This window comes from Leucoraja erinacea, chromosome 21 (genome assembly GCF_028641065.1).
Source record: "Leucoraja erinacea ecotype New England chromosome 21, Leri_hhj_1, whole genome shotgun sequence".
Lineage (NCBI taxonomy): Eukaryota > Metazoa > Chordata > Chondrichthyes > Rajiformes > Rajidae > Leucoraja > Leucoraja erinaceus.
Genome location: NC_073397.1, coordinates 16,915,343 through 16,938,234, shown reverse-complemented (window position 1 = coordinate 16,938,234; position 22,892 = coordinate 16,915,343). Strand labels below are relative to the sequence as shown.

At 46.4% G+C, this 22,892-nt stretch overlaps 1 protein-coding gene across 1 annotated transcript in view; it reads right to left on the bottom strand.

Moving 5' to 3' along the window:
- LOC129707304 (deoxynucleoside triphosphate triphosphohydrolase SAMHD1-like) overlaps positions 1-18,974 on the bottom strand; it is a 30,566-nt gene extending 11,592 nt beyond the window's left edge. Inside the window, exons 1-11 of the mRNA XM_055652241.1 lie at positions 18,644-18,974; positions 13,233-13,299; positions 10,752-10,821; positions 8,649-8,809; positions 7,454-7,569; positions 7,114-7,184; positions 5,149-5,322; positions 3,982-4,082; positions 2,813-2,921; positions 1,826-1,917; positions 277-392 (exon numbers count right to left, since the gene is read on the bottom strand). Coding sequence (XP_055508216.1) covers positions 277-392; positions 1,826-1,917; positions 2,813-2,921; positions 3,982-4,082; positions 5,149-5,322; positions 7,114-7,184; positions 7,454-7,569; positions 8,649-8,809; positions 10,752-10,821; positions 13,233-13,299; positions 18,644-18,815 — 1,249 coding nt within the window. The 5' untranslated portion in view covers positions 18,816-18,974. The remainder of the gene's footprint in view (positions 1-276; positions 393-1,825; positions 1,918-2,812; positions 2,922-3,981; positions 4,083-5,148; positions 5,323-7,113; positions 7,185-7,453; positions 7,570-8,648; positions 8,810-10,751; positions 10,822-13,232; positions 13,300-18,643) is intronic.
- Between the last annotated feature and the right edge of the window lie 3,918 nt (positions 18,975-22,892).

Genomic DNA, 22,892 nt, shown 5'->3' with positions numbered 1-22,892 from the left:
TCTGTGGCAATGGATTCCACAAATTCACCACCCTCTGATGAAATAAATTCCTCCTCATTTCCTTTCTGAAGGTGTGTTCTTTTATTCTGAGGCTGTGGTCTCTGGTCCTAGACTCTCCCACCAGTGGAAACATCCTCTCCACAGCCACTCTATCTAGGCCTTTCACTATTCGTTAGGTTTCAATGCAGCTCCCCTCTCATTTTACCCAGATTGTATGCAAAAAAAAAAAGAATTTCACCGTACATGTGACAATAAAGTATCACTGAATTGAATCACCTGTGAGCTTGGTGTAAGCCTCCATGTCATCTATTGCTGTGGAGATTGTATAGATCTTCCCACCTGCTCCGCTGATCTGGATGTGTGGATCTGCCAGCACCATCGCCTCAGTGATCCTGACGGAGTAAACACAGATGGATTCATACAATGATAAATCAGGCCCTTCAGCCCAGCACATCCATGCTAACCACCAGATACCCATAGAGACAAATCTGATCCATAGCTTAAACATGTTGGACCAGAGGGCATAGAATAAAAGGATGTATTTTTAGAATGGAAATTAGTCTTTAGCCAGAGGGTGGTGAATCTGTGGAATCATTGGGGATTTTTAAAGCAGATTGATAGATTCCTGATTAAAAGGATAGGAGGGAAAGATAGATCAGCCATGATTGAATGGTGGAGTAGACTCAATGAGCTGAATGGACTAATTATGTTCCTATGTCTTATGATCTTATGCTCATCTGGTCATCAACCACCTGTACCATGTTGATCCAAGAACTTGTCCAGATATTTAGAACATACATCAGTACAGTACAAGAACAGGCCCTTCAGCCCATCATGTCCATGGTAACCACCGCATAACCATATACTGTCTACAGATCCAATTGATAGCATTTGGTCCGAAACCTTCTCTACCATGGTGATAGAAACATAGAAAATAGGCGCAGGAGTAGGCCATTCGGCCCTTCGAGCCTGCACCGCCATTCAATATGATTATGGCTGATCATCCAACTCAGTATCCTGTACCTGCCTTCTCTCCATACCCCCTGATCCCTTTAGCCACAAGGGCCACATCTAATTCCCTCTTAAATATAGCCAATGAACTGGCCTCAACTACCTTCTGTGACAGAGAATTCCACAGATTCACCACTCTGTGTGAAAAATGTTTTTCTCATCTCGGTCCTAAAAGATTTCCTCCTTATCCTTTGTTAAGAATTTAAGAACTTGACCAGATATGTGGAACATAGATCAAATTTTGCTCTTTGTACCTTTTCATATCCCTAGTTTCCCTCTCCCGTCTGTCAATCTGAAGAAGGCTCTCGACCTGAAACGTCACCTATTTCTTTTCTCCAGAGATGCTGCCTGACCCGCTGAGTTACTCCAATATTTTGTGCCTGCCTTTGGTATAAAACTTCATCTGCAGTTCCTTCCATTTGGTCCATAGCCACCGAGACCAATTAAGAACGTCCAGATATTTAAAAGATAGAACTGGCCCTTCAGCCCACCAGGTCTGTGGTCGCCACCATGTAACCACACATACAAATCCGATTTATAGCATTTGATCCACAACCTTCTATACTGTAGCGATTCAAGAACCTGTCCAGATGTTTAGATCAGTACATCACAGGAACAGGTCCTTCAGCCCATCACATCCATGGTAACCACAATGTTAGAATACATACAAATTTTGATTTATCACATTTGGTCCATCTGCTTCCGTCCCAAGGTGATTCAAGAACTTGTCCAGATATTTAGAAGATAGAAGAATACAGCACAGGAGCAGGCCCTTCGGCCCAAGATGTCTGTGCTGGGGTTCAGCCATACTCACATGCAGCCGATGATGTTACCCACTCGGTGTTGATAGGCCCTGCGGTGTAGCGTGTTGCGTGTGTGAAACATGTTGTACAGGTCCCCAACCTCCTGTGGACGGAAAATGAGAGGTCACTTCTCCCTCCTCAAGCAAACAATGGTCCTGGAGCAGATTAGACTTGTTTATTTTAGACTTATTACAGATACAGCGCTGAAATTGGCCCTTCAGCCCACCAAGTAAATGTCGACCAGCAATCACCCAGTACACTAGCACCATCCTGTACACAATTTTACAACAATTTATTAAAGCCAATTAACCTACAAACCGGCACGTCTTGGGAGGGAGTCATACAGCACGGAAACAGGCTCTTCTGCCTAACATATCCTTGCTGACCAAGCTGCCCCATCTACGTGAGTCTCACCTGCCTGTGTTTAGCCCATATCCTGTCCTATCCATGTACCTGTCCAAATGTCTTTTAAATGTTGTTATAGTACCTGCCTCAAAAACCTACTCTGGCAGCTGGTTCCACACACACACCCACCACTCCCTATGTGGAAAAAGTTGCCCCTCAGGTACCTATGAGATCTATCCCCCCCCCCCCCCCCCCCCCCCCCCTCCCTTAAACCTATGTCTGGTTCTTGATTCCCCTACTGGGTGGTGCAGCACTAGAGTTGCTGCCTTACAGTGCCAGAGACCTGGGTTCGATCCTGACCATGGGTACTCTCTGTACAGAGTTTGCACGTTCTCTCTGTGACCGCTTGGGTTTTCTACACGTGCTCCTCCCACATTCCAAAAACATAGAACTGGTGAATGGGTTGATAGGCAGGTTTAGATGGATATGGCCCAAACTGCGGGCAGGAGGGACTAATGTAAATGGGACAGGTTGGTCGTTGTGGACAAGTTGGGCCAAAGGCCTTGTTTCCACACTGTATAACTCAATGAAGCAAGCAGGGTTTTGCAAAAACATACTCAAGAAACTCCTTGGCTTCTCACAACATTCATCACCTTATCTCGAGTGCAAATGTGCTTCCTTTTGCCGACTTCACAAACTCGAGCGAACTTGAGGAAGCGTTCAAGGTCAAAGTTGTTCCGGATCCCCAGGTGGTGACAGTCCCTTCAGAAACAAGAGCAGACATCAATGGCAATCTCCGGCAGCCAGCGTTAAAGCATCTTCATGTCCGGCTGATCACTCACACTCGTGCCCCGCCTGTTTAAGAACTCTGTATGTCCACAGGTCGGTCATGGGCTGGGGTTGCCCGAGGGCCAGAAGTCGGCCCCGTGCGAGTCCCGGCGGTGGGGGACGGGGCACGGGAGTGTCAGTGGTCAGTTGCCGGGCCGCGCGGGTCCCAGCGGTCGGATGAGGAGCCAGAACAAAGAGGGACTCGGCGTGGGGGGGGGAGCGGCGAGTACAAAGAGGGACCATCAGGACCATAATGAATACTTTTCTAACTTTGCCGGTGCCCCATACATGGCGACTCTTTGCATTTTTGTGTATTGTATGCAAAACAAAGAATTTCACGGTATCTTAGTATCTAGTGACAATAAAGTATCTTTCATTCATTCATATCTTTGGACTCGGGTCATGCACAATGGCAACCATTATATACTGTCTCAGTGTTCCATACACTTGTCCTTAACTATGATTGTGCTTTTGTACAATAATATTTTCACTGAACTGTATGGGTGGCATGGTGGCGCAGCGGTAGAGTTGCTGCCTCACAGCGCCTGAGACTCGGGTTCAATCCTGACCTTGGGTGATGTCTGTACAGAGTTTATACGCTCTCCCTGTGACCGCATGGCTTTTCTACGGGTGCTCCGGTTTTCATCCAAAGACGTGCAGGTTTGTAGGTTAATTGCCTTTGGAGAAAATAGTCAATTGTCCCTAGTTTGTGGGATAGTGCTAGTGTACTGGTGGGGGGGGGGAAAATCGCTGGTTGGTACAGACAGGTTGGGCTGAAGGGCCATTTCCGCAGCAGGGACTGGTCCCTTTCCGAGCGCAAGGGAGAAAATTAGATCATGAGGTTCTGGATTCGAGCAGCAAACACAAACACGTACCTCTCCCCGCAGATGCAGTCAGGCTTGGTTTAAACGAACGTTGCCACGTCCCATGAGAGCTCCGACTGAGAAAACTCAAGGATCAAGGAACATCTAATCAAGACCAGACGGAAACTTACCTGGCAAAGTAATCCCACTTATCGACATCAATCCCGGTCCGCTTATTGGCAACAATTTCATACAGAAATCCTTTCTCCCGGGGACGGCCTTTGTACGGCCACTGGAAAGATGATATGGCAGAGTTAGTGATAGACACAGAGTGGAGACACAAGAAACGGAAGATGCTAGCTGTCAGAAAAGGACTGTGGAAGCTTCAGTATAACAAAGCTTGAGATAGCTGTACAAGCACAAGGATCTTTGGACATCAATTGACATACAGCACAAGGTTCTTGATAGGCATTCCTTTAATTTTGAGGATTAAATAGCATGAAGTTTTTATTTTTGAAAAACATATTGTGAATGGCAAGAAGGAATTAGAGTGTGCAAGATTTCAATTGATCAATATGCGGGAAGGAACTGCAGATGCCGGTTTACACCAAAGAAAGACACAAAATGCTGGAGGAAGCGGGACGTGGCATCTCTGGAGAGAAGGAACGGTGACATTTCGGGTCGAGACAGGATTTTAGAGTAGGTGACTGGGACTGTGCTGCTCTTGTTTAGGTTTGGAGATACAGCACAGAAACAGGCCCTTCGGCCCACCAAGTCCGTGCTTACCAGCGATCTGCGCATATTAAACTATCCTACACAGACTAAGGATAATTTACATTTATTCCAAGCCAATTAACCTACAAAATGTACGTCTTTGTAGTGTGGGAGGAAACCAAAGATCTCGGATAAAAACCCATGTGGTCACGGGGAGAACGGACTAACTCCGTACAGACAAGCACCTGTAGTCGGGATCAAACCTGGGTCTGGCACTGAAAACACTGTAAGGCAGCAACTCTACCGCTGCACCTAGTAAATAAACAAATCTGGACTATGAATGTTAGTTGGCAGAGTCCAGTTGATCGGCGAAGACAGGACAATGTGGAAGGAAGTATGCCATACGGACAAAGCTGTGCGCAGGAGAGTGACGACTGGGACCCATCACTTGGGCTCTCCCTCATCCACTCCACCATCGACCGCCTCGCCACATAGACCAAGAGGTACTCTCAGTCTGATGAAGGGTCTCAACTCGAAGCGTCACCTATTCCTTTTCTCCAGAGATGCTGCCTGACCCGCTGAGTGGCTCCAGCATTTTGTGTCTATCCTCTCTCCTCGTTCCGTGGGTCCATGGTACCACTTACCTCCGAGCCCTTAGGATCGACCCCCACTCTGTCACCTCTTGTTGCCGGACCTCGGATCTGTTCCTTTATGAATTTCAGGTCTTCAGGTAACACCAAGCCATAGCTCAGCAACGTTGCTTCCAGCCCATTGGAGGTGATCAGGTGCTCAAACATGGTTAGCGAAGCATCTTCATGCTATGTCAATAATAATTCAGAAGAGAGAGCGAGATATTACACTGGGCAAACAAACAACAACTGAAATGAAAAGCTTTGTTTAGTTTAGTTTAGACATACAGCGCAGAAACGGGCCCTTCCGCCCACGCCGACCATACATACACGAACACTATCCGACAAACTGGGGACTATTTACAATCTTTACCAAAGCCAATTGACCGACATCTTTGGAGTGTGGGAGGAAACCGCAGCACTGGGGAAATCCACGTGGTCATGGGGAGAACAAACAAACTCTGTACCGACAGCACCCATAGTCAGGATCAAACCTGGGTCTCTGGTGCTCTAAGGCAGCAACACCACCGCTGCACCATCGTGCGGCACTGTGCCTTGTGTAGGAAGGAACTGCAGATGCTGGCTTACATCGTACATAGATACGAAATGCTGGAGTAACTCAGTGGGCCAGGCAGCTGCTCTGGAGAAAAGGAATAGGTGATGTTTCAGGTCGAGACCCTTCTTCAAGGCCATAAAAAGTATTAATAAAAAGTTTAATTGTTCTTGCACAAAGGTTTGGTTTGCTCCCTAACCCCAGGCACCATTAAAAAGGCCTGTGGATTTAGCCTTAACGGAAGCCCTTGGCGAATGTTCAATGGTCCGATGGTTGCCCACTGCTTTGCAGAGTGGGGATTTGTGAGAGAGTCGGGCGAAGAATACAACAGCTCCGTAAAGGAAGACCCTCGGATTTACGGGCCGCTCCCAGGGACACATTCAGGGATTGACGTCAGGTGTTGCTGGATGGTCATCAACAAATAAAGATGCTCTCTGGTCTGCCTGAACCTTGCTGTTCTCCCAGCAGAGCGAGAAGTCTTTCAGGGAATGTTACCGACTGGCCCGCTCCAGACTGCGGGAGTACGTGCTGAGGGACGCACTGAAGCTCGGTGCAGCCAATGTCAAGGATCTGTGGGGGGGGGACCACAGCCTAGGGTCCTTCTGCTGCTGGACATTGGGCGTCCGAGACCAGAGTGATATCCCTCAAACATGGGAAGGGATTATCATCGCAGGGGGGCACATGTGTGGAAAGGATGTTTGGTATAAGGATAGTTAGCAAAAACTACCAACTATAACACTAATGAATGTATAAATGCCAGGAATGTCGGAAGAGTATTCTCGCACTGTTCCTGTTTCATATATCTATTTATATATATCATATTAAAATTGTGTGTGTGTGTGTTCTGCCCGTCTTGTGGTTGCCAGCCTGTGGGTGCCAGCCTTTGATTCGTTGCTACGCCAACACCAGACCCACAAACGCCCAGATTTTTTCCATTTCGATAGAGATTTCACTTTTCATTCCAAGTATCCACTCCTCATTAAATTTTGTCGTGTTTATGTAAACATTTTTAATAAAATCCTTCTCCCCCCCCCCCCCCCCCCCCCCTCTCACTCCTGCTGGCCAGCGACCATAACAGCTGCTGGCGCCCGCCTCTCGCCTCAAAGACACCATTGAAAAACAGCCGCACTGCTGAGTGCTCGAATCTTCAGTTGGAGGACCATGTCTCCCGTGGGGGCTACGGGTAGGGAACGGCTGCGTTGGGGGAGCAGACCCAACGGGTCTAGGTCTAGTATTTTTTAATTCTGAATAAAGATTATTTTTGGAATGAAACAAATTTTGTTTTTACCTTACATGGTCAAGGTAAAATATGGTTTGGGCAGACCTACTTGAAGGGCCTCCTTCAAAGTGTGAGAACAACCCTACACCAACACCCTCTGTCTGCAATCTTCAACCGTGTTTTGATTCCAGCCTAGGGGTAGCATTACCTTCCATTTCAGATCTTTCCGCGTCAGAGGAATAAATTTTCCATCAAACAAATGCGAGAAGGGCCCGTGACCTGGGAAACAAAAAGTCAGTGTTGAGATGGAAAGACACTCAGGCGCGCTATATGGCAGCAACTCTACAGCTGCAACACCGTGCCGCCCCTAATGGACTACATCTACAATTCTCTGCCAATCACTTGTGGTCTCGGGCAGGATGCCCCCAAACCAAGCTGTGATGCAACCTGAATATAACAAGGTAGCTGCAGTCCCACCAACCCCTACTTTGCCCAGGTGCTGCCTTCAGCCGGGAGGAACTTATGCCCCTACAGGGCCACTCCCTCACCTAGATCGTGGCAGAGTCCGGCGATCTGAACACACAGGATGTCTCGGTGGTTAATCCGAAGTTCTGGTTGTCGACCACACAGAGCTTTGACCAGCTGTCCTGCCAGATGTGCCACACTGCGGGACAAAGACACAACGGTCAAATAAAGACGCACAAGCTTTTATTCAACAGCAACCTTCAAAATGTTGATTACCCCAAATACCCACTGTTCATTCAAGTGAATGCCGTTGGCCAGTCATGGACTGTGGAGAAAAAATGATCCCTTTCCAGGGACACCCACCCACAGATGTTTCCTCGGAAGAGCAGGAGATGGTCGTCTTGGGCAGAACCTGAGACGGCCCGCTGCCTGGACCATGATGCCAACCCAGGAGAAGGTCGACAAGGGGATTCCCCCAATTTGACTAATTTCCCCCAACTCTCGCAAATAAACACAAAGTTCTCAAGTATCTCAGCGGGTCAGGCAGCATCTCTGGAGAATATGGATGTTCATAAGTTATAGGTACAGAATTAGGCAATTTGTCCCATCAAGTCTACTCCGCCATTCAATCATGGCTGATCTATCTTTCCCTGTCAATCCCATTCTCCTGCCTTCTCCCCATAATGCCTGCACGTATACGAATCAAGAATATATCAATCTCTGCCTTAAAATATGCATTGACGGCCTCCACACCCTTCCGTGGCAATTAATTTAGCAGATTCACCACCCATATGGTGATGTTTCAGGCCGGGACCTTTCTTCTCCACACCTCCTTCCCCCTTCCCCCGTTCTGCAATCAGTCTGAAGGAAGGACCCAACCTGAAACACCATCTCTCCATGTTCTCCAGAGATGCTGCCTGACCCACTGAGTTACTCCAACACTTTGGGCCTTTATTTTGTAAACCAGTACCTGCGGTTTCTTTTCTCTACCTAGACTGTGGAGGTATATCAACCCAAATTCTTGACATGCATACCAAATGCAAGCGCTGATGAGATCCACACAAGTCCACTAGCATCGGCTGCTGTTGACAGTAAAACACTAACAGGGGACCGCTTGCACAAATTTCCCACGCCGACCATGATGTCCCATCTGCACTAGTCCCACAGGTATTTTTGTGGATACTTGCAAAATAATATTGGGAAACGATTGGATATAATTGGAAACAAACTTTGAAACAAAAAATCCTACCCATCCAGAATTGTACACCCGGTCCTTACCCGATGGAGTGCTCAAAGCGGTTGTGGGAAGCCCCAGGGTAGACGAAGTAGGTCCCTCCGAGCTGCTTAATGAAGCGGAGCCTCTGGAACTGCGGGGTGTCAATGATGCGGACGAGCAGTGGGTGCAACTCAATGTGGCCGTGAATTGGGTCGTTGAACACCTGCAGGGAAGTCAAAGCTCTCTGTTCATAAAGCATAGGTGCAGAATTAGGCCATTCGGCCCATCAGGTCTACTCCACCGTTCAATCATGGCTGATTTATCTTCCCTCTCAATCCCATTCTCCAGTCTTTCCCCCCCCCCATAACCCTTGACACCTGAACACCATTCTATCACCAATTATAGAGCAGTCCTGACCTACCATCTACCCCATTGGTGACCTTGGACTTCTTTAATTGGACTTTATCTTGCACTAAACGTTATTCCCTTTATCCTGTACACTGTGGACGGCACGATTGTAGCCATGTATAGTCTTCCCGCTGATGGTATAGCAGGCCAAAAAAAATGTTTCACTGTACCTCGGTACACGAGGCAATAAACTAAACAAAATAGTCACAAATCCGTCAATCTGCACCTTAAAATACCCAATGACGGCCTCCACAGCTATCTGTGGCAATGAATTCCACAGATTCACCTCCGTCTGACTAATGAAATTCCACCTCATCTCCTTTCTAAAGGTACGCCCTTTTATTCCGCAGCTGTGACCTCTGGTCCTGAACTCTCCCACTAGCAGGAACGTTGCACAGTAATGCTGCGAGGATGAGCACCGTAAAATTGCCCCACACAAACTGTCCCAATGGACACAGCTGGCACAGTGACGCAGCTAGTAGAGTTGCTGCCTCACAGCGCCAGAGACCCAGGGTCAATCCTGACAACGGGTGCTGTCTACAGAGAGTTTGTACGTTCTCCCCATGACTGCATGGGTTTTCTCCTGGTGTTCTCGTTTTCTCCCACACCCCAAAGACGTGCAGGTTTGCAGGTTAATTGGCTTCTGTAAAAATTGTCCCTTGTATGTGTGATCACTGATCGAGGCGGACTTGGTGGGCTGAAGAACCAGTTTCCATGCTGTATCTCTTAACTAAATACCCCGGAGACGTGCAAGTTTGTATGTTAATTGACTCTCTGTGAATTGCCCCTAGTGCATAGGGAGTGGATGCAAACGTGGGATAATATAGAACTAGTGTAAACGGGTGATCGATGTTCGGAGTGGACCCGGTGGGCCGAGGGGCCCGTTTTCATGCTGTATCTTTCAATCAACTCATTTAGAATGAAATAGGGCAGGTATTAATATGCAGGAAATGTTAATCAACAGGAAACACGGAGGAAACGGGTAACAACCAGAGTGAGTTTCCATTGAAGGTCACCAAACTGTAACGTTATTACTCTCTCTCGGTCCCCCCCGACCTGCAGAGTACTTCCAGTAGTTACTGTTGTCTTCCACTATTAAATTACTGGAACTCACTGTTCCTCAAGCGAATTCAATTGATCAAAGTCAATGCAAGTGGGCGGCACAGTGGCGCAGCGGGTAGAGTTGCTGTTTCACAGAACCAGAGACCTTACCACGATAATGACCACAGGTGCTGTCCATGTGGAGTTTGTAGAATAAAGGGGTTGAGAGGGGAAAAATAGATCAGTCATGATCAAATGACGGAGCAGACTCGATGGGCCAAATGGCCGAATTCTGCTCCTATGTCATGACCTCCACAGATTCACCACCCTCTGGCTAAAGAAATTCCTCCTCATCTTCATTCTGAAGGTACGTCCTTTTATTCTAAGGCTGTGCCCTCTGGTCTTTGACTCTCCCACTAGTGGAAACATCTTCTCCACATTCACTCAATCTCGGCCTTTCATTATTCGGCAGGTTTCATTGCGATTCCCACTCGTCCTTCTAAACTCCAGTGAGTACATGTCCAAGGCCATCAAACGCTTGTCATATGTTAACCCAATCATCCCCGTGATCGTTGTCGTAAAACCTCCTGTGGACCCTCTCCAACACCAGCACATCCTTCCTCAGATATGGGGCCCACACTCATGTGACAGTGCCCGAGTGATAATCTACTGAAACCAGGAGATGTTTCAATGCCCTGTCACAGGTATCATCTTACCTTCGCATCAATCGGGTTCTGCCAGAGCGTATCAATGCAGTTGATCAATTTTAAACGGTCTCCCAGGGGGCTAGATGGAAAATAAAACAGAAATTTATATCCCTGTAAATAACCCCGTATCCCTGTAAATAACTCTTCAGATTCAGATTCAATTTTAATTGTCATTGTCAGTGTACAGTACAGAGACAACGAAATGCATCTTCTGCCTACTAATTGAAGGGGAGCACAGAGGCGTGGCTGGTAGAGCTGCTGCCTCACAGTACCAGAGAACCAGGTTCGATCCCGACCTCGGATGTTGTCTGTGTGGAGTTTGCACGTTCTCCCTGTGAGTTTCCCCTGGTTGCTCTAGTTCCCTCCCACATGTCAAAGACTTGCGGGCTTGTAGGTTACTTGGCCCTCTGTGAATTGCCCCTGGTGTGTAGGGAGTGGATGGGAAAGAGGGATAACATAGAAGATGGAAAATTGTAAATATTACCCTGCTATAAGAGGGGGCTGTGTGCTAAGCCCCCTCTTATACTGTCTCTACACCTACGACTGTAGTCCGGCCCACAACAACAACCGCATCGTCAAATTTGCTGACGACACTACTGTGGTCGGACTTATTTCAAAGGGAGACGAGGCAGCCTACAGAGAGGAAGTCCTGAAGTTGACAACCTGGTGCTCAGAAAACAATCTGGCTCTGAACACCAGGAAAACAAAAGAGCTCATTGTCGACTTCAGGAGGCACAGCACCGACTTAGTCCCCCTACACATTAACGGCGAGTGTGTGGAGAGGGTCAACACCTTCCGGTTTCTCGGCGTCCATATCGCGGCTGACATCTCCTGGACGGACAACACGACAGCGGTCATCAAGAAGGCTCAGCAGCGGCTGCACTTCCTGAGGGTCCTCAGGAAGCACAACCTGGACTCTAACCTGCTGCTGACCTTCTACCGCTCGTCCATCGAGAGCCTGCTGACATACTGCATTACAGCATGGTATGGCAGCTGCACCATGGCAGACAGGGAGAGGCTTCAGAGGGTAACCAGGACAGCGCAGAGGATCATTGGTTGCCCTCTCCCCCTCCCTGATGGACATCTACACCTCCCGCTGCCTTAGCAGGGCAAAGAAGATCACCAAAGACAGCTCCCATCCTGCGTTTGGACTGTTCGACCTGCTGCCCTCTGGAAGGCGCTATAGGTGCATCAAATCCAGGACAAACAGACTCAGGAATAGCTGCTTCCCGAGAATTATATCTACCATAAATTCAAATCCACACATGCACTGACTACACCGCCCAACACGGACTTCCATCTGTATATATGTATATATGTATGTAGCGCCGTAGAATTTGTGCACCTATTCCCCCCCCCCATCTCCCTTCTGTTTTGTTTTTCTGTTTCTTGTTTTTTTGTGTAAAATTGTATGTATGCACTGAGTACGAGCAGCTTTCAGTTTCACTGTACATGTATAGTGACAATAAATGGCATATCTATATCTATCTATTCAAGAAGAGAGCGAAGCAGAAGACCGGTTAGCCTGACCTCAGTGGTTGGTAAGATTTTGGAGTCCATTTTAAAGAATGAGGTTTCTAAATACATTGAAGCTCATGATAAAAATAGGCTGAAGTCAGCATGGTTTTGTGTAGGGGAGATCTTGGCCGATGAACCTGATGGAATACTTTGAAAAAATAAATAGCAGGATAGACAAAAGAGAGTCAGGGGATGTGGTTTACCTGGATTTTCAGAAGGCCTTTGATAAGGTGCCGCACATGAAGCTGCTAAAGAAGATGAGAGCCCATGGTATCAGAGAGAAGATGGATAGCAGTTTAGCTGGATGGCAGATGGCAGAGTGTGGCGTTTTCTGGTTGGCTGCCAGTGACTAGTGGTGTTCCGTGGGGGTTGGTGCTGGGGCCGCTACTCTTCACATTGTACATCAATGATTTGGATGAGGGAATTGAAGGCTTTGTGTCCCTGCTGTCTCTACAGTAACTGTCCCGCCACCTCTCTTCGTATCATCGGCAAACCAGGCCACAAAGCTTCAATTCCCTCATTCAAATCATTGATATACAGTGTGAAGAGTAGCGGCCCCAACACCGACCGCTGCGGAACATTACTCGTCACTAGCAGCCAACCAGAAAAAGCCCCCTTTATTGCCTCTCTTTGTCTTCTACCATCCGCCCAACCTGCTATCCATGCTAGTATCTTCCCTCTGATCCCATTAGCTCCAATTAGCAGCCTCCCATGCGGCACCTTATGAAAAGCCTTCTGAAAATCCAGGTAACCAACATTCACTGACTCTCTTTCGTCCATCCTGCTATTTACTCCCTCAAAGAATTCCAACAGTTCCGATCTCCCTTTCACAAAACCTTACATCTAGGTATTACCCACCTGTTTTATACTCTAGTTCTCTCAAAAGAAATGCTAACATCTTTCCTCCAGTCAGCTCATTGCCAAGGCCCTGAGGCAAGGGACACAAAGTATTCTCTGCAACTCAGAGCTTACCTCACGCCCAGTTGGTCCAAATCGAGATCTGTCAGAAAGGGCAGGGCTGCTCCGGATAGCTTTTCATCTGGAGGGAGAGAAGATATAGGAAAGCAATATTGAAAGCAGCCTTCAATAGAAACTGTGCAGGGTTGCAGTTTGATAGATTTCACAGCCCTCTCCCCAAATAAAACAATCCCAGCCTCTCTGGTCGTCACTTGTAACTGTGGTCCCTCAAAATATTCTCATGCATCGTTTCTGGGCCCTGCCTAATGCCTTGAACATTCTCCGCCACCGACTTTCCGTACAACCGATGATCCGGCACCTCCTTTAATCTTTTCCAGAACGCACTTGAAATTCATTGGCCAGCCACAGATGGCGCTGCATGTGACACCGCTCTTTCAGGACGTGTCCACCCCCTCCCCAAAGGAGTTATTTATTTACATCTGCAGTTGTTGGTGGAGGTCCCTCAGTTGTGCACAATTCTTCGCTTATTTTGCCTACATTTAACCCCTAGTTACGGCTTCTAAGCAAGGACCAAGTGACAATCATGGTGTCAAACGTAAGCACATTATCCTCTCCTAACATAGAACTAGTGTGATGGGCCAGCATGGACTTGGTGGGCCGAAAGGCCTGCTTCCATGCTAATATCTCTAATCTAAACAAATCCCTTTGTTTCTACTCATCCCTCTTATTTCTAATGGATGGCACAACGGTAGAGTTGCTGCCTTACAGCGCCAGACTACGATTGCTGTCTGTACGGAGTTTGTACGTTCTCCCCGTGACCGTGTGGGTTTTCTCTGAGCGCTCCAGGTTCCTCCCACACTTCAAAGACAGACAGGTTTAGGCTGAAGCACATGTGTGCGCTGTATCGCTAAACAAAACTAAAACATTAATTTCACTATTTCAAAGTAAAGAGGACATCCTGCATTTACGGTACATTTTTTGCAATATATTTTAATATAAATTACCTTATTTTTAGTTCAGATTTATGATGCCCTCAAGCAACTCGCAAAGGCATACAGAAAGCACTGCAAAACCTCTTTGTCTCTGCCAGTGAAACAGTAAAGGGCCACAGGAATGCAAATGTCAAAACTTGTTCTGCAATGGAAATATATCTGCCCATTCACTGTGTAGAAAGGAACTGCAGATGTTGGTTTACACCAAAGACAGGGTATCCTGAACTTAATGAGACACTTCTCCATGAACTTGATTTTGTCAGGGAACTATTCCCACGGTCAACTATTGAGGAGCACAGACAGCTTTTCAAAGGGGTGTCTCCAGAAATACGACAGATGTTCCCTCAAGTTGAGACTCTGTTAAGACTTGTTCTGACATCTCCAGCCAGTTCATGCGAGGCAGAACGATCATTCAGCGCACTGTGCTGCATTAAAACATGGCTTTGCAACACCATGTCTCAATAGAGGCTGAACAATCTCATGATCTGCGATGTGCACAAGGAGCGGCTGTCAAAAGTGGATTTTCGCATCATAGCTGAGTAATTTGTAAACAATAAGTTAGATTCCAGACGGCGTGTATTTGGAAGGTTTCACGGCACAAATCAAACTTTCATTGCAACCCTTTATGAGGGCAATGAAATGCTAGAATTTGAATGAACTACATTTCTAATTTCTTCATTAGAAAAATCCATACTTTTTATTTTTTTACTTTGGTCTCATTTATCTTCATGAATGTTGTATTTATCAGATATAGGCGTTACATGAAGGAATTGACAAAAATTGAGTACAATGTGAATTCACGTTGTGTCTTGAAGTTATTAATGAATAATTTCCATCACAAACCATTTACAAATAGAGGGAGGGAATCTCCACCTGTAGATTGAATTGAATTGAATTTCCTTTATTGTTATTCAAACAATTTTGACCAAAATTTTGTGCATGACAGTAACAAAAGCAAAAGCATCTAGTAATGTGAATACAGTTGCCACAGCCCATCTACGCTGTGATCTCGTCCACGGTGCACATGGGATAGTGAGGTTGATTAATTGCTGTGTATAACTCCTTGGGATTGACACCAATCTGTATCTCTTCTTTATTCTTCTTTGCTGTCACAACCAGGGTGGAAACCCAATCCGAGGGGACAGTGACGGGAGCAATCACACCTAGAGACACCATTATGTTAAGTTCACTTTGAACGCGGTCCCGCAAAGCATGGGGAATCTTATGAGCTGGACGAACAACTAGAATTACCTCAGGGTCAATGGTGATCGTGTACCTGACAGGCAACCTGCCCAGCTTATCGTCAAACAAATCTTGTATTGGGATTTGTTGGCTAAAGTCACAGGCTGTAGTCAGATGACAAACAGAAGGGCTGAAAGAGACAAGACCCATGTCTTGACATGCGTTGGCACCAAGTAGAGACGGCACATTTTCACGAACCACATAGAAACTAAGGTTGTGGACACGTGAGTTAAGACAGCAACGTAACTCAACTTGACCGATAGGGTGCACTGGACCTCCTGCAAATAGGATAAGGGAGGCAGCCATTGGAGTGACAGTCTCTGTTTTTCGTAACTTTTTAAACACTTTTTAGGCACATTACGTTGCACCTGGCACCAGTATCAACTTTCAGATAAAAGTTCTTGCCATTAACGAGCAAAGCGACCTTGGGGTCCAGATGTTTATGCATTAAATCAGACAAGGAATGTACATCGAAGTCAAAACCTTCGCTATCAGCCTGCAAATCCGTGGGATCTGGTTGAGAGCATTCTGAGAGCGAGTTTTCACGGCCAAGTGAATTAACAGATTGTCTTGTTTGAACTCTGTTGCTACGTGAACGACAGCATTTGAAGAAATGATTTATTCTGTTGCAAAATCGACATAATTTTCCATACGCGGGGCAACAGTCACGAACAGCAGCACGTGAACCCCCACATTTAAAGCAATTGTCTATCAATCTCACAATAGAGGTATCGGGCACTTGATGAGAACAGCGAGAGATTTGATAAGACATACTGGCAACATTAATTTCACGACCAGCAGAGTGTCCTAAAACTTTTGTATGAGCGTCAGCCATTTCAGCAACGCAACAGCTGTTTTCAGCAGTCTCTACAGTAAGGTCAGCATCTGCAGTAACTCATCGCGCAATTTATCATTGCGGACACCATAAACTACACGGTCACGGACAAGGCTATCACATTTATCCCTGAAATCGCATCGATTGGCAATGTGCTTCAATGCACTGACATACATCTCCACAGGTTCTCCCGGTCTCTGGCTTCGGGAAAAGAACAAATGTCGCTCCATGACCAAGTTAGTACGTAACTCACATAACTGTCGGAATTTGGGCAGTAGGCAGTCAGGGTCTCAGATAGATTCAGCAAGAGCGATCTGGACACCAGCCAGGACAAATCTAGCCTGTTCATAGTGAAATCTTCTGGCACGTCGAGCAGCTTCTGTGCCTGCCTGATTGAGAAGAATTGACACTCGAACACCGGGAGCAGCAGTAGGGTGAACCGCTTCAATGTAAATTGAAAAATCCTCTTCAAATACACGCCACCGTTCTGCAAGATCCTCATCAAATACCAAGATCTCTGGTTTTCTGAGAGCAGAAGCCATAGCAATATCACCGGAGAAAACAACAAACTAAAATAAAAGCAATATAATTAAGGAAGGAGTGAGTCCGTTAACTCTGACACCATGTTGAGCTTTGGAATAACCAAAGTCTCACGCCGTGATTAAGATCCAAAGACTTTATTAACATAACAGCACAGGTAACTTCATATTTGCACATTACTCTAAAAGTGAGAGAGAATGGCAGAGAGGCTTTCTGTTAAACTAGTGGGCGTAGTTACAATGTATGACTCATAACATGAGTTACACTGATGTACAGAAAGCAAGGGCTATTTGAAGTTAAAGAAGTCAATGTTCATACCACTGGGGTGTAAGCTCCCCAAGCGAAATATGAGGTGATCTTCCTCCAATTTGCGCTGGGCCTCTGACAATGGAGGAGGCCCAGGACAGAAAGGTCAGATTGGAAATGGGAGGGGGAGTTAAAGTGCTGAGCAACCGGGAGATCAGGGAGGGCAAGGCGGACTGAGCGGAGGTGTTCAGCAAAACGACTGCCGAGCCTGCGCTTGGTCTCGCCGGTGTACAGGAGTTGATACCTGGAACAGCGGGTACAGATGAGGTTGGAGGAGGTGCAAGTGAACCTCCACCTCACCTGAAAAGACGGTCAGTGTCCTTGGATGGAGTCGATGGGGGAGGTAAAGGGACAGGTGTTGCATCTCCTGCGGTTGCAGGGGAAAATACCTGGGGAGGGGGTGGTTCGGCTGGGAACTACAGATGCTGGTTTAAACCAACGAGACACAAAAATCTGGAGTAACTCAGCGGGTCACGCAGCATCTCTGGAGAAAAGGAATAGGTGACATTTCGGGTCGAGACACTTCGCCCCATCGAGTCCATACTGGCCATTGATCACCTGTTCACATTTGTTCTATGTTATCCCACTTTCTCATTCACTCCCCACACACCAGGGGAAATTTGCAGAGGGCCAATTAACCTGCAAACGCACACGTCTTTGGGATGTGGGAAACTGGAGCACCAGGTGGAAACCCACGAGGTTTCCGTACGGACAGCACCCCTGGTCAGGATCAAACCAAGGTCTCCGCCGCATAACTTGCCTTTGCTGACCACAATCCCCCTACCTACCTGCTTTGGGCCCTCCAAACCTTTCCTGTCCATGTACCTGCCCAATTGTCCTTTGAATGGACAACCTCAGGTTATCTCAAAGCATGAACAATGAGATACAGTGTCGTTCTTATAACACGGGAAATCTAACAGATCATTCATCCGATAAATTGCATTACCATTAAATAGTGACGTGACATGTCGATTTAAGGAAAGGACATCACATGCAAAACACAATTACTCGAACCAGATGCTTAGATGGGAATAGAAACGATGATGTAAAATAAGGCGGCCGTGCCCTAAATGCAAAGAGTCAATTTTATTGACGTTGCATATGTTCGTCTGAGCACGATGCATGGGGGCCTTTCATACGGAAATGACAATCAGTCTGGAATGATTCAGAGCTGTGTTGGGCAAAGATACTAGAGGAACTATAATCTTTGGTGTTGGGGATAAGGCTTTGCAAATGCCCTGTGTGGGTGCACGTGGTCTCAAACAGGAAAATGAAATATTCAGCAAAGATACTGGTATTCAGGAGCCTACTTCCTGCTTTTGCTGCCTGGTTCTGTCATGTGTTTGAATCAAAGATCTTTGGTTTGAATTGTTCTGAGCTCGCTCTAGAGTCTTTGGTTCTGAGGAGCAGACATGCAAGGAAAGGGTTGGAATGAACTGTCCAGCTCTCTTCCCCTCCCCCAACCCCACCACAAAAAAAAAGCCGGCACGGGTAGGAAGGGTTTGCACCAAAGATCTTTGGTTTGCACGGTTCTCTGGTTCCATACTTGCCTCTAAATAACTGCTCGAACTTTCCCAGGCCTTTCATCCGCAGGAAGCGGCAAACATCCTCTACGTCCCATTCCTGGTAATTCGATTTTCTCGGCTGCAAAACTCCCGGCTCGGGGCTGCCTCTGTCCGGGCTGAAGGATCTCCGTCTCTTGCGGCTTTCGCACCGGTTCATCTTGCTCTGAATCTCCGCTGCACAAGCTGCACCGACTCGCTGCAAACTGCGCCTGCTCGCCGCCTCTGGTTGGGGGTTGTGGAGAGTTCCGAGAATCCGCGCCCCGCTCGCTGTCAATCAAACTCCCTAGTGCAATCTTCGATGAACAGTGCAAACCAAAGATTATAATCTTTGTTGCAAACTTTATGCATACCTGCCCCTTAAAGTTAACCCCTCTTCGAGCTTTTACTCCACTGCTTTAAACGTACTTGCAATTCCAGTCTTTGTACGATTACCTTTTTCAAAATACTAATTTATTTGATGGTGCAGGAAGGAATTGTAGGCGCTGGTTTACACTCAGAAAGATAATGCTGGAGTAACTCAGGGACATAGGCAGCATCTCTGGAGAGAAGGAATGGGTGACATTTCAGGTCTGAAGAAGGGTCTCAACCCTAAACGTCCCCCTTTCCTTCTCTTCAGATATGCTGCCTGTCCCGCTGTTACTCCAGCGTTTTATGTCTAATTTATTAAATTATTGTGTTCAGTTTTGGTGCTAATAGGAAACATTGGAAGGCACACTGTTAGAGCGGGTGGTTACAGCTTCCTATATCTATGCCCGTTCCTGGAGATTCCTGAGCAAATATGTTGGGCTCCCAGGCATTCTAAGAGTTGGCTGTGGAGCACCTGCCCAATAAACATGTGGACTAAATTGCAGGATTTTACTCACTCCCTTCTTAATTTTCTCAGACTTTAGAGATACAATGCGGAAACAGACCCTTCAGCTCACCGAGTCCGCGCCGACCAGCAATCAACCCAAACGCTGCCAGTATCACACACACTAGCGATATTTTACAATTTTCACCAAAGCCAATTAACCGACAAACCTGTACGTCTGTGTGAAGAATGTACAAACTTCATACATACAGCACCCAGAATCAGGATCGAACCCAGGTATCTGGTGCTGCAAGCCAGCAACTCTACCGCTGTGCCACTGTACTGCCCCACTCTTTGCAGTTTAGCAGCAGTAGGCTAGATCCAATTATAGCCCCAGATCTATTTTCTCAACTGTACCCCATAACCCTACATTGATCAAAATTAGTTTCAGCCTTCAACAGGGTCCCGGAGATGATTGGGTTAACGTTCGAGGAGTGTTTGAAAGCTCTGGGCCTGTACTCGCTGGAGTTCAGAATGAAGGGGATCTTATTGAACCCGACCATATAATGAAGAAAGGCCTAGATAGAGTGAATGTGGAAAGAATGTTTCCAACAATGGGAGATTTTAGGACCAGAGGACACTGCCTTATAATAAAAGGATGTACCTTCAGATGAGGATGAGGAGGAATTTCTTTAGTCAGAGGGTGGCAAATCTGTGGAATTCATTGCCACAGAATTCATTGTCTGTGGAGGCCAATTCATTAGGTATTTTTAAAGGAGAGATTGACAGGTTCTTGATTAGTAAGGATGTCAAAGGTTACAGGGAGAAGGCAATAGAATGATGTTGAGAGGGAAAGATACAGGCATGAGATTTATCTGCGGATTTTGAAATTAGTTTAAAAAAAAATCTAAATCTCTATAGGGAGGTTTCACGGCAGTCGGGTCACGACCCATGATCCCGTACTGGTGCTACGCTACTCCAAATGGAGTACACGCGATGAACCGCAGGTAGACACTTACCATTGTTTCCAGCGTAGCGGGCCCGTTAAAACCCGCCAAAATTGTAAATTTTTGCACTGTAAATAATTATGGAAATCGGGATAAGCGTGAGACATTTAACCTACTTCAGAATTCCAAATGTGAGGAGAAATGACGGTAGATAAAGCGAGAGCTGAAGGGACAACAACAGCCAGAGTTCTTGGCGAACATTGGCCGTTTGCTCACTGCATTTCATCAGCTAAGGCATTATTTGTGTTTTTTCTTGATTCCTTTGGCATCTAAAAAGTTTCAGGTGATAAATCTGGCTGTAATATTTTTTTAATCGCCCATGTGGGTTTTTACATACAAAATGAAAACGCATCTGAAGAAAAATTTACAGCCAGATTTATCACTTCTGAGAATTTTTTAGATACCAATCAAGAAAAAACACAAATAATGCCTTACTGTTGATGAAATGCAGTGAGCAAACGCGATAATCCCCAATATTTTCAATTCCGATATCTGCACGGCCTATGTTTACCAAGCACTTTAGCTGCTGTTGTCCCTTCAGCTCTCGCTTCTCTATACCTTAATTACGCTTCACTTTTGGAATTCTAAAGTTGGGTACATGTCTCTCACACTTACCCCGACTCCCACAATTTTTTCAGCTCATAATTCACCATTTTGGAGGTTTTTAACAGGTAGGAAAGTACGCATTTCTTGCTTTAATAACATATACCAGAAGTGACGGTTGTCCTCCAGATGGATTGAGCGGCTCCGTGCGTCAAGCCCTATGGCCCAGTGACCTTAAATGGCTTAAAAAAACCCTATAAATGGCTTTCCGCGAGTCTGATGATCGAGATGATTGGACGAGAGGGACGTCGGTCAGCAGGCAGTGGGGGGGGACATGATGATTCAGCGCGATGATTGGAGAATGGAGGCGTCTGGGGGCAGGAGCGAAGTTAGCGCAGGTAGCGGCGGCCCCACTGCCCACTGGAGGGGAGAAGAGTGGGCACTGGGCTGGGAACGGCCTGGTGCGTGGCTGCAGGGCCGTGGTCTTGTGGGTGTCAATAAGCATTTTAAAGCAAGTAAAGGGAGTGTGTGAGCCCTGGTGAGCAGAGGGGAGAGTCTCTGTGAGTGTGAACAGTGAGGGGGTCCATCAGTGTGAGCAAACGTAAGGGGGGAGGTCCCTGTGAGTGTGAGCAGTGAAGGATTCCCTGTGAGTGGGGAAGACCCTGTGAGAAATTAAGGATAAACAGGCAAGAAAACTGTGTCATTGCAAGATACAATTAGCAAAATAAATTTGCATAAAGGGGGGCTGCCCCCTTTTACACCTGCCAGGGGCGTTGCACCTTGGAACCGTACCAGGCCTGGACCCCCATCTCTCTTCCTCTTTTTTCAGTTTATTCCCGTCTCAAGCCTGAAGATAGATCAGCCACGATTGAATGGCAGAGTAGACTCGATGGGCTGAATGGCCTAATTTTGCTCCTCTGACATGAATATATTGAATGACTCAACCTTCACAGATGTCAAGAACGCCAACCATTAATGAAGCTCCAGAGGGGAAAATACATTTCTGTTGTTCAGTCCTTTGTAACAAACCACTTAGTCTGATTGTGTTAAGGAACTTTTAATGTAATTACTGCAATAATGCAAATGTTTCAGATAAATTGCACACAATAAGTTCTCAAAGTGACATGGTAATGAGCAGATAAACCCAATTTTATTGATATTCCACAACCGTTCATGATATCTGCATACATTTTAACTAACAAATGATTACCATATTGAATTGTGATAAATAAAATGCCATGAACTATTAAATTATCCCGCAAACCTCAGTTAAATAAAGTTCTCTAGAGAGAGAACACAAAGTGTTGGAGTAACTCAGCGGGTCAGACAGCATCTTTGGAGAACATGGATAGATGACACTTTGGGTCGGGACCACGGTGTAAGCCAGGACCCTTCTTCAGATTGATTGTCAGTCATAGGGAGGAGGAAACTGAAAGAGAGTTGGGGGCCGGAGTAAACCTGTCAAGTGATAAGTTTGAGTTTAGTTTATTGTCACGTGTACCATAGGTACCAGAGATATTACTTCCCCATCTCCTGCAATAAACAGACAGGCAGAGTAAACACACTGTTGCATCTCTCTCGCTGAACCTCCTCGATAAAAGCCAACTTCAGCTGGTTTTCACAAACTAGAAGAACACCTATGTTTGAGTAAATAGTTATATAGTGCATTTAAAATCCTCAGGCAATTTGGGGAGGGGATCGGTGGTGGAACCTCAGCAAGCACCAGAGCATGTGCTCTTTAATGAATCACGTGCTCCACATGGTTTTATCCAGTGAGCCAGTATAGTGTACAAACCTAACGTACTAACATTCATTCCACCCACAGAGTTCTTGCACTAGTCAGTCAAAACATTCTCCTTTCTCCCACTTGGAACCAGGTTTCAACAAAACATTT